The sequence below is a fragment of the Physcomitrium patens genome, chromosome 1 (genome assembly GCF_059467195.1).
Source record: "Physcomitrium patens ecotype Gransden chromosome 1, ASM5946719v1, whole genome shotgun sequence".
NCBI lineage: Eukaryota > Viridiplantae > Streptophyta > Bryopsida > Funariales > Funariaceae > Physcomitrium > Physcomitrium patens.
In genome coordinates this window covers 20,684,389-20,698,365 of record NC_143410.1, presented here as the reverse complement: position 1 = coordinate 20,698,365, position 13,977 = coordinate 20,684,389, and the positions used below count along the sequence as shown (strand labels likewise).

Sequence of the window (13,977 nt, the reverse complement as noted above, 5' to 3'; positions counted from 1 at the left end):
TGTTGGATATCCAACTTCACATTCTTCACAGATGACTTGTAAAACTTTTGGAAAATCCTCATTTCTCTGAGAACATATCCAAGCATTTCTTCACCGAGTTCTTCTTGATCACCTTCAGGATCTTGCTGTGCTATCTCAGTGTCATTGTCATCCCCATCGGTCTCAGATGCATCCTTTATCAATCCGTGAAGTTCATTGAACGCCTTCTCGAGGTCATCATCGAACAAGTGAACTGTTGGTGGATCGTCAGGATCGTGAATTACGTCAATGTAAGGAGGATTCACCTCTTTCACAAGATGATTGAGGTTACATTCAGGTTTGCGACCCAGCAACGGCTCTACTAAAATCAAAGTTCCTCTTAGCCCCCTGTTGTGCCGAATGTACTTCTCTGCATTTCCCTTCTTTCCGCTGCGTCAGTGTCAGGTACTGCATCGATTAAGACTTGTGCTTTGTTGGCTTCGTCACTGATCACAGCAACTCAAACCCACCAACTTTGCAAAACCCTTCGAAGACACCGCGAAATTTTTCTAGTTGAGGATCCAAGAGCAGCAAACGGAGGCTGAGCATACATAACCCTCCTGCGGCAATGCAACGAAGTCCCGTCACAAATTCCTCATTAGTTTCGAAGGTTTTGCAACACATATTATGTCGTTTGATCCCACACCTTGATGCAGCCTTCATTGTTTCCAGACACCGCCTTAGTCTCACCCCAATTTACAAGCCGATTGATAACCACGCCATGCGCATCAACCTAACTGCTCACATACTACCGAATCCACCGCCCCACCACGTCACACGAGAAATAAACCACCCAGTATCAGAGCTTTAACCGTGCGCATGTGCACAACTCAAGGACCAATCGAACTCGCTGATCGCAATCAAGAATCAACTCTAGCTGGCTGTTCCGCAATGGCTCGCCTCCTCTCCATCTTCCGAGTTCGCAGAACAGACTCCGCTTTCCCAAATTGCCCATGTGTATCTCACTCTCCTTGGTGACGATTTTCACAACAATGGCATAGCCCTACTCAGCATTCAATCTCCGGCAGTTTTTAATCACACCTGCCGATGCCACTCGTAATGTTGACTCCAGACGAGGATAGCGTTTCCAATTGTTTTCTAAGCCCGATCGTGGCTATCAGTTTCGTCCTCCTCAATTTTGAAAATCTCGAGGGCAACTTCACAAAAACTTGAGACCTCTCAAAAACAAGTCACAGGGCAGATTCGACAGGAGTAAAGCTTGGCTCTCACTATATTACAACGTTAACATTTAAAATTAAAAACTTAGTTAAAAAATTAGGAAAAAAGAAAAGAAGGGAGAATTGAGTGAATGTAATCAACGGAGCCATTGGTGGCACTCACAAAAATTTATGATATACAAGGTGATAACATTACAGGCAGATTTGATCCAAATCAATCTTGTTGATTTAACTTGGTTACGGAAAAAGGAGATATAATCATGTCATAGACATAGTCTTGTTATTTGTGATAATATTAAAGTGAGTGAAAAATTATATATATATATATATATATATATATATATTTCAAAAAAAAATGATTTCAATTTTTTGACATAAAATAAAAATTAATCACAATTTTGGTTCTATAATTCTATATCTTTAGATTTTTCTCAGATAAAAAAATCATAAATAGTCTTTCTTTTATATTCTTACAATAGACATATGGATAATGGAAATAAAAACTAGGGGAAATATCATACATATCCCTGAAATATGTTCAAATATCAAGAATACCCCTATATTGATAATTGCAAATTTGTACTTGAACTTGATAAGGTATAAAACACACTCTTGTTTTAGGTGAATACAGGGCACAAACCAAGCCACACTCAGGTGCCGCAGTAGCAAATTTTTCCTTCATCAAATACAGAGTCTGAAGCAACCAAGCTCTTTGCATCTTCTCGCTCACATTCCTGGAATCTATGACATGGTTTGTAAAAATTTATGATCCCGGACGTTGAAAAACTCATCAACAGTGAACAAGTTTGTTGTGATACGATACAAGAGGCAAGATCTGATGCGGTGAATTCACGTACTCATTTGCACGATTCTTTCAAAATCTCCCAAACTCTTCGCAGAACCGATCGATGCGGTCGAGCTGGAAGTCTCAAGGCTGTTCGTACTCTAGTTCCCGCATTTCTGCCTCAAGTTCTTCTTTCTTGCTTTTCCGCATGAACCAGTTGAAGTAACTCCTCATTGGCATTGCAAATGGCTCGTAGGTGGTGACTACCCAAGACCCTGCCATCTTCGAGGTTGCTAGAAGATTGCTAGAACCTGGAATCCCATCTCGTGAGTCTCCGCTTTTTTAAGAACTAAATCACAAAGGACTTGTAGAAACATAACAATCAATATTGAGACCTCTTGACATATCTAATTCACTTAGAAAACAGTGAAGTTTTCTGGACATATGGCACACAGAATGTTCTTAATGAATCCAATTCTCTCTTCGTCATGTAGTGTGCCAAGGCCAGCAAGAGAGCGAGGAAGGAGTTGGGATAACATGCATGTATGCAAAGTGGTATCTAGCAGCTGTGAATACATCGCTGTATGCTCAGCTATGACTCTTGTCCGCAGTAATCTTCAAATCCATGCACTTGGATGTTTTGTACCATCAATAAACTTGCACTAACAGACAGTAGATTTGCATTCGTTGCAGGCATCGTAGGCAGTGGGCCTCAGTGATCACTACGCCAGATGAGCATTTTGCTATTGTTTTCGTGATTGTCAATTATCTGTGGCAGGCCTGTCAACAGTGAGGTCGCCAACGGCTTTGGGATCTTTTGAACACCTTGATCACAAATAGTGTTTGGTGTTTCTTCACGGTGTACGCACACTGAAATTGTGTAGGTTGGTCGGAGGGCAATCTGGTAGAATAGTGATCAAAACGTGTTGCGAAAGCAACCACTCAAACTGTCACGATTCGGTTTCAATGAGAAGAGACTCCTTTTTTACAGGAACAAAGAAACCCATTCGTGACCTTTTGAGTAGTTTGATAAATGCAATTTGCATTCTTTAATGCCACGAATCTGTGTATCTCTGAAGCACATGATAAAAAAAGAAGACGTCTAGCTTCTCGAAGCAAAGAATTTTGTCGAGAGCAAATCGCTTCACAGCAGCAAAGAGTCGCTGGATTACATCATTCGTCGCTGGAGAGTTTGGAATTCCAACTTGAACCCAGTATGGTTTCTTATGCATTGCATTCATCTTGCCTTTGTTATCAGATAGACACGTTCTTCTTTGTACCCTCCTTACTAGAAAAAGCCATGAATCCTTGACATCTAAAGAGGTCATTTCATCCTTGTTACTCTAAGTCGCTACCCGTTAGTTTGACCTGCTACCTTGCAACGTGAGAGAGCCTTGTAGATACTGCATCAACTAAAACTTCCTTTTGTCTACTAAGAAGATAGCAATGAGATGTGCTGGACACACTACGAGGTAGAGCAATAATCCATGTGTGAACCACATCATACATCGTCAGATCAACTGCCGAGCTGCTAGGCTTGATACTATCGAAAACGACTTTGTGACCGCATTTTTGTAGCTTCCAGACATGCTCTTTGATTGTCAACAAACCAAGTTAAGGCTGATTAATCTTGCGAAGAATGTGAATCACAATGTCTGAAGTCCATTTAATGGGTCGTGACAGTGAGAACAAGCACTATCTGGAGAATTATTGCTGGGATTGTGAGGTATTGTCACAGTTTAGTAATGGTCTTTAACATGGCGTCTACAGTCTCGGTGAGTTGGACCCCAAGCTGCCATTGCCGTGCAAAGGAGGTTATCCTCACAGATTGTTGTGCAGTTGGATTGAGTGTTTCAATCACAAGTTGTATTTCAGGTTGGATTTTTTTGAGTACCACTGCCATAACAATGGCCAAGAAGAACTTGAGGCAGAAATGCGGGAACTAGAGTACGAACAGCCTCGAGACTTCTAGCTCGACCGCATCGATCGGTTCTGCGAAGAGTTTGGGAGATTTTGAAAGAATCGTGCAAATGAGTACGTGAATTCACCGCATCAGATCTTGCCTCTTGTATCGTTTCACAACAAACTTGTTCACTGTTGATGAGTTTTTCAACATCCAGGATAATAAATTTTTACAAACCATGTCCTAGATTCCAGGAAAGGCGAGCGAGAAGATGCAAAGAGCTTGGTTGCTTCAGACTCTGTATTCGATGAAGGAAAAATATGCTACTGCGGCAGGTGCGGCGTCCAATTCCTTGGGGTGCCGGAATTGTGCAAAAAAGTGCCGCACTTGGTTTGGGCCCCGGATTATTTTAATACGTATTTTTTGATACATTGAAAAAAATATACATATTTTTGTATCTTCTTGATTAGTTAATTTTAATAGTGGTGATAATTATATATATATATATATATATATATATAGATACGTATTTTTTGATACATTGAAAAGATACTTTCTTAATTTTCTTAATAATATTTGTTCCATGACACTCTTTATTTTAATATTTTTTAATAGAAATAGGATTTATAATATAAAATGATTAAAAATTAATTTTTTTATTATATAAATAATGTTAGTTTAGAAAATAGTAATTTGCAATATATGGCCTACCATTAAGTAGTAGTTTTTTTTGTAAATTTTTTATATTATAAGTTTTTTTTGTGTAAGTACAGATGAAATATGTTTTAAGAAAATTTATAATGGGGTTTTGTAATATGAAAAAAGGTTCTTGACAAGATACCAGCAGAAATTAGTATTCAAACATTGGATATTGACCGGTGAGCAACTAATAAGAACGCAGCAGTGGGAGGGGTGTATAATTAGCAACGGAGAAGATCTATGATAGTTCTGTAGGGTGCAATCAATCAATCAAGAGTGGGTGAATAAAGAACATAATCAGCAGTCTAAGTGGGGTGCACGTAGTGTGTGATCGGAGTTTAGTGAGAGTGTAGCAAAGGAATGTTTACGAGATGTGATTGAGCCAATATCAATGAAGAGGGGAGACAATTAGCTACAAGAGTGAGAGCAATCAGCATAGTACCAACGTGTAGTGTGTTAAGAGTGTACCCAAATCGCTAAAAGAAATTGTGGTGCAGTGGTGTGAGCACTAAAGAGGGTGTTTGGCGAAGAAGAAATTTAGTGTGGCAATAATGATACAAAGGGAAGACAACTCTGAGACTAGACGAAGAAGGGTGTCGAAGAGCGGAAAAGCTGAATGAGAGAATTAAGCACCAAAGAACAGAACTACTGTGGGGTGGCAAAGGAGAGCAGAGAAGAAAAAAATATATGTAGTAAGGCTGAGAACAAACTCAGATCCAATGCTGATGAGAACAAATTCAAAGCAGTTCGGTGCAAGGAAAATCAGAAAATGGGAGTGGGCGAAAAACAATGGTAGTGCAACTACAGTAGCTAATTATTGTATTTTAGTGAACCTTATTAAAAAAAAGTTGTTGAAGTTGTAAATGCTAAATGATTTTTGTATCCATAATTTTTTAATCCTACATTATATTAATAGACAAGAGCATGTTTGTCAATGAAAGATGTAGCCTTTAATGTACAAAACATGATATTGGAGAAGAAGAATGAGTCAAGGGAATATAATCTGAAAAATAATATGTGATCCAATTCCCTTTTTATAGATTGGGTTCTATTGACATCTTAACCAAAATTACATTATAAGTTTTCCAAAACCCCATTATAAGTTTTCTTAAAACAACTGATGAACAACTCAAATAGTTATCGGTTTTTATCATTATTATAATTATTGAAACAACCAATGTACAACAATTCCCCGAAAAAGCAAAAAAGACGAAGAAACAAACCTTGGTTTTTTTAATCACTTAAAATTCACCTTAATAACAACCTTTTTAAAAACAGTTTCTTCAAATCCATTTTGATACCTCTATTATCTCCCCCACTCTTCCGACACCTTTTAAGAATCACATCATAATAGTACAGTTCATTTTGCTTCATTTTGCTTCATCTTGAAGTAAACAAATCTTCCCTCTTTCCGAGAATCTCGACGGAAGCGTCAGCCGAAGCAACGCATTAAGTTCACCAGTGGATCGACAGGTCTAGCCCCCCAAAACCCTATTTACTCATCTTCTTATTATTTTTATTATCAGCCTCATGATCATTTTCACAACGATGTCAAACTTGTAGGAACTGGATTCAACATGATGCCGTGCCGCTCTTTCGCAGTGTGTTTGCTGCTTCTTACACTGCCGTCTACTCTACGTTGCTCACTACCTCGCCACCATGCCGCCCAAATTACCCCTCGCACAGGGTTTCGGTGGTGCTAGTTGTCGCTCCCAACCTCCTAATTTGGCTATGCTTTTGACTTTGCGATCAGCTGCGACGCAGCAATAATGTTTCTATTTTATTGAAAACCTGATGTTGGCGGAGAGCCTGTTGTGTGGGTCTGGGAACTCCATGTTGACCCTGAATCATTCTGTCCCATCTCCTCTCAGCTGGGCCTGTCGCTTTCCTCGTAGACCTCCCGCGCTGGTGCAGACAAATCCTCGTGGCTCAGATCCTGCATGTGTGTGAGTGACTGCGCTTGAGCTTTTCCGGTGTCGTGATGGGTGCCTGAGGAGCATTCTTCTACGAGGTTTTAAATTCTCAGTGAAGGGATGGTTGAGTTCCCTGGAACTATACTTGTCAAGCTCTCCGTTCTATATTGCCTCATCGATACAACTTCTAATGTTCTTCTTAGCTCAACTTATAAGTTTTCTCTCTGTTTGTTTCAGGCACCCGTGCTTGATCAGAACCCAAATCAGCAGACAGAATAGTCACTTTTTGATGGGGAGAGTACTGTACGTTCTCACCGTGCTGGCAACCCTCTTTAGTGCTTGCCATGCCGAAAAAGGAAATGCGACTCTCAATTACGTGGAAATTGTTGAAAGTCAGGTTTTGCTGATTGCACGTAATTCTGAGGATAACTTCAATCGCTCTTGTGGTAAGCATGCTCACATTTATCTCCTTCAATATGTGCCGATTAGTAATTATGCCTTGGATGTTTTAGGATGTGCATTTTGTATGAAGACAAGCTACAATTCGAGAGGTTTGCGATGGCTGAGCCTGTGAATTTGAAAAGTAACACTACAGGTTCTTCAGCATGCTCTTGAAATCTTGTGTTTATCATTTTTGCAGAACTGGTGGCGTCATGTAAAGGTAACTGCTCCAGGCAATCTTGTCTCCCAGTGCAAGACGATGAAGAGGGCTACAAGTGCGTAAGCGTTGCCAATAACACTAACTGTTACAATGAGGATGGCAATCTGGGGTGTCAGATAATTCGCGTCTCATTCGCGAAGAGCTTCATCAGGTATGACTCCAGTCAAGAACACCAACAGGACTAATTTGCTCCATTAAATGGTCATTTCTATCTCTCCGAAGAATCATTGAATCTGACTGCTTGTTATGTGAGGTTCCGAAAGTGTCCGCTCTTGAATTTATCCATGGCGATTGAGTGTAATGTGTAGGATTCCGACGGGTTCAGATGATCTAACAGCTGAAGCTAATACCACCATTTGCTCTCAAAGGAATCTGGACACCATTTTCAAAAACATCTCATCGACTCACAATAGACTGAATCTAACATCTTGGGCTTACTTCGCTTCTGTGGAAGGCGTCCAGCGATCTTTTCCGGGTCTAGTATGTCTTCACATCCCCCTGTACGAAATCGTTTTTTTTTTTGTAATGTTTAAAAATGTCCTGAAACTTAATCCCATGATTGAAAAAACTAGTTTATTCTTCCAATTCTTTTTGAAAGATATCTCGTGCTGCAGGATGTACCCCTGGAAAAATGCAATTTTGAACCACGAAAGCGTCCATGGTAAGTAGCATAGATGTTTCTCCGCCTTTGGGAAAAGATTATAATGCAGAAGAGCTACATTGTGATGCAATGATTATTTGAATGTTTCTTTCGGTCCTGACATTCTGATAATCAAAAATTTCATTTGCAAGTTATTTAGCAAGAAATTTTCGAATTTATTGTCCTTGTGAAATTCCTGTAGTAGCGATTGTTTTCGCACGAAGTTATTACTGTGAATGCGTAACAGACTAAGTCGTAGTTCATGTATATTGGATGGAAAACCTTGCTTTCACGATACAGGTTCATGGGAGTGACTGCAGTGGAGAAGGATGTGATTGTGCTTCTTGACGTTGGGAATTCCATGGGTGATAAACTTCCTGGCGACCTGTTGGTCCCCTTAAACCAAAGCAAATTGGACGTGTCCGTGGCTCTTGTGGTCGAGCTTCTGGACACTTAAGCGTATGGCGATCGTGTAACCGTCATCACTTTCAATAAATCAGGGGCAAGTGCCGTCCTCTCCCCTGTAAGTATCCACTTTGACATTAAGTTTATCCAAGAGCCCGCGATTATGACATGTCAGCCTTCCAGAGAAACTCTGCTTTTCATTCTTTTCGTAATGCACTTACTTAAAATGCCTTGGCTCTTCAGTTTCTACATGGATTGCTTGCATGTTTCGCAGATCACTGTTGCTTCTAACAACTTGGCACTGCTGAAATCTGCGCTCCAAGGCAACGTAACATTTGATATTTCGCAGGGAGACTCCAATCTGACAAGTGGGTTCGTAAAGGCGAATCAAACGTTTGAGAACACTCCCGTGCTTAGGGTATGATCTTCAGAATCAGTAGCTTCGAACATAATTTGTGCACCATTTTCCAAGGCAATTCAAATTTTTGGTTCCCGTTTCTTAAGGTTGCTGAATGCCATGTTGTAACGACAGGTCATACTGACAATCACCGACGGCCAAATTATGCCTGTAAATTCAACAGAAACTTTTGTCTCCATTCGCTCGATCAATTCCTTGGTTCAGATTTACAATTTCGGCCGAAATTCTCCAGTTGAGACTCAGTTAAAGGAACTATCCTGTTACTGCAATGGGACTTACGAACAGATAACGAACGCAGTCAAAAACCCTCTTTGGACACTCCGGTCCTATTTCGGTATAGTAGCAAGGCTCTGGCTAACTGCACTCAACGACAGGCCGTATTGGACCAAGCCTTATAATGACAGTGGAAGCCTGGGGAATGTGATCACAGTGGTATATCCAGCTTTTGCTGACAACTACACACTCATCGGAGTAGCCGGCATTGACGTTCTTCTCAACGAGCTAAAATCTATTGACACATCTGAACTCACATCAGTGTTATTACCACATGCCCTTACGGAACCGCTTGTAAAAGGGCAGCCCCAACTTCCCTGCAATGTAACTCCTTTTTCTGACCCTCATTTAATTACATATTCTTGTAACAGATTCCGCTAACCTCATTTTGATCTCTAAGGCAAGTATCTGAATCACGAAGGCTTGAATTTTGACAGTTTGCGTTGAAGGCAAATCAGTGCAATGAACCAGGTGCATTGTCAGATGCATTGTGCCTGAATACCGACAAGAGCGGCCTCAGTTTCGAGCAACGTTTTTGCAACTGCTCTGGAGTTTGTTCTCCAAAAGTAATCAACCGAAAGAGCTCCCTGTCACCAGCTTTAATTGCCGGGATTGGAGTCGGGGTGGGAATTATAGTTATGGTGGCTTTTGCCCTATTCCTACTACTTGCATGGAGGTCCCCATCAGCGAATTCTAAAGGTTGGGAGAGTCAATCTGTGAAAGAGTACACACAGAAGCAGCTTGCTGCTGCAATGAATAACTGGAGAAGCTATAACGTTATCGGCGTCGGTGCCCACGGCGTGATCTTTAAAGGTAAACTCCCGGACGGTACTCCAGTTGCGATCAAGAAGCCCAAAAAAGACCTCAAGCAAGTCGAACTGGATACATTTTCCACGGAGCTGGAGTTTCTCTCCAAGCTGAATCACACACATCTCGTGCGGTTGTTGGGTTATTGCAAGCAGGAGACAATTCTTATTTACGATTATATGGAGAATGGATCGCTCTATGACTTGTTGCTCAAAGATTCAACTCGAACAAAGCTCAACTGGGAGATGAAACTGAAGATCGGTTTGGGAGCTTCGATGGGACTGCAGTATTTGCACGAAGGTGCAGCGCAGAAGACATTCCATGGGGATATCAAAACTGCTAATATCTTGCTGAAGCGTGAATTGCAGGCTCACATCTCGGATTTTAGGCTCTCCCTTTGGATTAAAAACGACAAGGATTCATTCCTGCTGGCAAGCCAAGCTTATGGAACGATCGGATACGTAGACCCGAACTTCACCTCCAGCGGGCAAGTTACTCGCGCCAGCGATGTGTACAGCTTCGGCATTGTGCTCATGCAGTTGATTAGTGGCAAGGGGGTGGTGGTAGAGAACAGAAACATCAAAGACTGGGCGAGATGTTTTGAGGAAAAGGAGGCTCTAGACAAGGTCCTGGATAAAACCCTTGAAACACCGGAATATGGTGTTGGTGTGTTGGTGGATGTCATGAAACTTGCACTGACGTGCACTTAGCCTGAGAACCAACAACGACCTAAAATGAAAGAAGTGGTGTCAAAGTTGGACCACGCTTTAAATCTCTGGGCGGAGCGGGAGGAAATTCTGTCTGAGGAAAGCTATGACTCTACCAATCAACTGAGATGATTGTTGAAGCAGCTCGATACTACTGGCTCCTTTACTAATGCCAGAACTTGCACGAATTGCAGCATCAAATTTTACTCTCGATCCTGGTCCACGATGATGAAAGGAAAAAAGTATCGAATTTGTTATTGATAGGCTCCGACTTCCATTAGTTTCTCCTCTTGATTGTAATTTTATAGTTGAATCTCAACCTATCATATCGTGGAAGCTCCTATATATTAGGGAAACGTTATTACGAATTAAAAATTTTAAAATTTTACATTACCGCTTTATTCTTCTCATTGCGTGTGATGTCCCACCAGTTAGAGTTGCACATTTAATTTGAGATGCCGATGTGCTCCTTTATCTGCTGTGCGGATCCCATCGTGTGTATCGCAAAGGAAAGTGTTAAGAACTTGTGCTGCTTCCTGTTCAGAATTTGAGTTAGCAGATTGCCGAGTAAGCCATCGCAGCGATGCTGCATTTAAATAGCATCGATCGCAGGGATGTAAAGAGGTTCAGAGAGCAAAACAGAATGGTAGAGTTTCGAGACTAGACGCGAAGCACTTTCAGTGATTGAGGCCATAGCCACATGGATAGCTGTCAGAACGAGGCTGTGACCATCACGAGATTGACGAAAAAGGTGGATTCCAAGCTGTCGAGCCCTGGTAGCGCCACACAAGCTTCCTCTTCTTCGCTCCACTTGGCCCCTTCTCCTTGGCGCCCAGCGAGGAGGTCTCAATCTGAATCGCAATGACTCGAATGTGTACTACCTATGAGGTGGTTGTAAAGCTTGCAAAATAAACATAAAGCATGAAACTGTGTATATGAAGTCTCTGTATTTGAAGATGACCAGCTTTGCCGTCAAGTTTTTTCTCGAGAGAGTTCGAAATCAGTTGATCAGGAGACTGGTTGTCTTTAAAGGTGCAGCGGTTCATATGCGAGAACTTTAGAGGTTTTGCTTCAAGGGTCGTTGACTTTGCTGCAGTATTAGGTTTTCAAGGTCTGTGGACTGAAGGTATTGAAGGTCAGTGCAAGTGCAGCAGACTCATTGTTGTTGTGCTTCGGCAGGGAAGAGCTAGCAATGGTCGATTCCAATATGGGTGAGTTTCTTGAGCATGTTTTTCAGCAATCCGATGCCTACTGGAGTTGCTCGCATGCTTTCTTGTGGCGGTGAACTACAGTGTTAAACGTCTTAGCATTTGTCAGACTAGCCTGCTAGACTGCCCAATCTTACTAGAAGCTCGGTACTCATTAGAGAAACCGGACTTGACGGCTTGCCATATTTCCATGAACATGAAGGCAGATTTATTAGCGGATATTAACCACATGAGCTTGTTGCTTTGCGGTTCAATCCCGCAGTTTACTTGATGCGTAATGTAAATAAACACCAATTTGCTTAGATTTCAATTCTGTTTCTTCTCCATTGTCATCGAGGTCGGAATACTGAAACGAGACGCGCAGGAAAGACTGGGATGGACAGTGTAGACAAAAATAAGCAGCTGGGGCGTCTTGCTACGAACATCATTCCACACATAACCTGTGAGCAACACCCCCTTTTTCCTAGATAAGAGAGTTGTTTCAGACAGATTCACATGCCAGATAGCTGCTGTGTCCGTAAGTGAGGAGAATATGAAGGTATTGGAATAACTTAGGCTTTCTGTTTCTGATGGTTAGAATTTCCTTGCTTTGCATCATTTGTGCGATGTAACAGGTACAATTGCACAGCAACAGCAGCTGACTTTGATATATACGCTCCGAATGCAACTTTCGAGGATCCCCTAATGCAAGCTCACGGGTAATCTGATGCTCAAACCCTGTTGTCATGCCTTATGAAAGAGTCTCGTATGATCATTCTTTCCATTCTTTCACACTGACCGTGAATAAAACCTTGAGTGGATAGTAGTTGCTTACGATCTTTCAGAGCTTTGCATTCAATTAATAATTTCCGAACCTTCCACTTTGTGCACTGCTATTGCAAATGTTCAAACAGGAACGCCATTTTTCAGATTGAACGTTCATAGCAATTCTAATATCCTGGTCGACATGGTTGGTATGCAGTGTGGCGCAGATCAAGTCTGCTTTCTACGCTATTCCCAAGGTAATTTTACCCTTTAATGCTGTTGACCCATCCGTTTAAGCTTCGAAGCATCGTCATCATCCGTCTATCTTGTTGAATTGTATGAAACAAATGGTTGAGAAACTGCAGCGTGGTGTTCAGTTTTACAGCTCATAGCCCTTTCTTGAGAAACTCATGAGCTCGACAGCCTGTGAAGTTGAGGATATTTGCTCATGTAGAAACTGACTAGTGAAGAAAGCTTGCAGGTTTTCAAGGAAGGCAGAATCGTGGAGTATACAGTAGAGGAGGAAGAAAAGACTCCTACTTCGGGAGAGGTACTATTCTCATGTCTTGATGCACCATTTCATCAATTTCTTTACCACGTGTAGCCTCAATCTTTTACGTGGAGCCTGATCACCGGCATCCACACGTTTTGTGCTGCTATAAATAACTGCTGTGTCGTGGCAATGGCAGATCCGGCTCCATAACTTGCAGCATTACAAGGTCATGTCCAAGCATATCGAAATGCGCTCACTCATAAAACTTCAGGTTAGTGAGCTTCTCTAAAGTTCTATGCATGTTTTGCTCACAATTTGAATCCGAGATGCCAATCGTGCACATGCATTTCAAGTCCAACAGGGTGTTAGTTTTCGAATGTGTATAGATTGCCTCAGTTTATTTTCCGTCCGAACCACACTTCCTTATCCCAGATGATCATGTTTGGCAGGTTGAAGGAGGAAAAGTAGTGAGGCATGAGGACCTGTAAGTGAATGCACACGCAACCCGATCTGATCCTCATCAGCCTCTTCCATGTGCAAATGATCTCGTCATGTTGGAAACTCACTTCCTAAATCACACTCTAGTAAGGTTAAGGTGAATCTGACAAGAACGAAAACCTTCCTGTGCAGGTGGGACAAGAACCCATTGTGGAATCGAAACACGGTGAAGCTACCGCTGGTGGGGCGACTGGCAGAAACATGGCGTAGGGGTAACATGATGGCCACCCATGTCTGCATGGGCTTCGGCAAGGATCGCTAGCGACCTTCAGAAACCTGTATGCGAGGGACTCGTACTAACTAGTGTCTATGCGGCAGGCTCATGCCATTGTAATGATCGCACGAAGATACACTGTTCATCTTTTTCTTTGCGTTCACGAGTTACAGTCCACTGCTTCCCACGACGTTAGATCAAATCACGTCACTCCAAAAACAGTCACGGATTTGACTACTCTGCATGTGTCTTGCATGTATCTGGTTGGCTTTTGCGCTCAGTTTGTTTTCACCCGAATGTTAGAACGGTCTAGACAACGCAATCGAACCATCGTTCTCTAGCTGATTCTAGGCCAGTTTGTTACGTGTCCACACTCTTTCACCACATGCTTTGTGCGACCAACATAGCGTCTCT

At 41.9% G+C, this 13,977-nt stretch overlaps 3 protein-coding genes across 5 annotated transcripts; all 3 read left to right on the top strand.

Moving 5' to 3' along the window:
* Window positions 1–6,111: 6,111 nt before the first annotated feature.
* On the top strand, window positions 6,112–8,704 carry LOC112279430 (uncharacterized). Of its 2 annotated transcripts, none has more exons than XM_090252991.1 (7): window positions 6,112–6,528; window positions 6,733–6,941; window positions 7,136–7,307; window positions 7,465–7,636; window positions 7,771–7,817; window positions 8,097–8,319; window positions 8,551–8,704. In XM_090252991.1, exons 1-6 carry the CDS (start codon window positions 6,377–6,379, stop codon window positions 8,251–8,253), a joined length of 909 nt encoding a protein of 302 aa, XP_090109117.1. In that variant the 5' UTR covers window positions 6,112–6,376; the 3' UTR covers window positions 8,254–8,319; window positions 8,551–8,704. The 2 variants fall into 2 exon arrangements, with proteins under 2 accessions (XP_090109117.1, XP_090109116.1); XM_090252990.1 differs by having other exon boundaries at window positions 6,113–6,528; window positions 8,476–8,704.
* On the top strand, window positions 8,258–10,805 carry LOC149989930 (uncharacterized). The gene is made up of 4 exons (XM_090248347.1): window positions 8,258–8,266; window positions 8,476–8,619; window positions 8,734–9,216; window positions 9,330–10,805. Exons 1-4 carry the CDS (start codon window positions 8,258–8,260, stop codon window positions 10,407–10,409), a joined length of 1,716 nt encoding a protein of 571 aa, XP_090104473.1. The 3' UTR covers window positions 10,410–10,805.
* Window positions 10,806–10,913: 108 nt separating this feature from the next.
* Window positions 10,914–13,726, top strand: LOC112279437 (uncharacterized). Of its 2 annotated transcripts, none has more exons than XM_073536302.2 (8): window positions 10,914–11,617; window positions 11,984–12,056; window positions 12,229–12,312; window positions 12,576–12,615; window positions 12,840–12,908; window positions 13,048–13,122; window positions 13,301–13,335; window positions 13,482–13,726. In XM_073536302.2, the coding sequence occupies exons 3-8, from the start codon at window positions 12,299–12,301 to the stop codon at window positions 13,609–13,611; spliced, it is 363 nt and encodes a 120-aa protein (XP_073392403.1). In that variant the 5' UTR covers window positions 10,914–11,617; window positions 11,984–12,056; window positions 12,229–12,298; the 3' UTR covers window positions 13,612–13,726. The 2 variants fall into 2 exon arrangements, with proteins under 2 accessions (XP_073392403.1, XP_024369633.1); XM_024513865.3 differs by having other exon boundaries at window positions 11,979–12,056.
* Window positions 13,727–13,977: the final 251 nt, after the last annotated feature.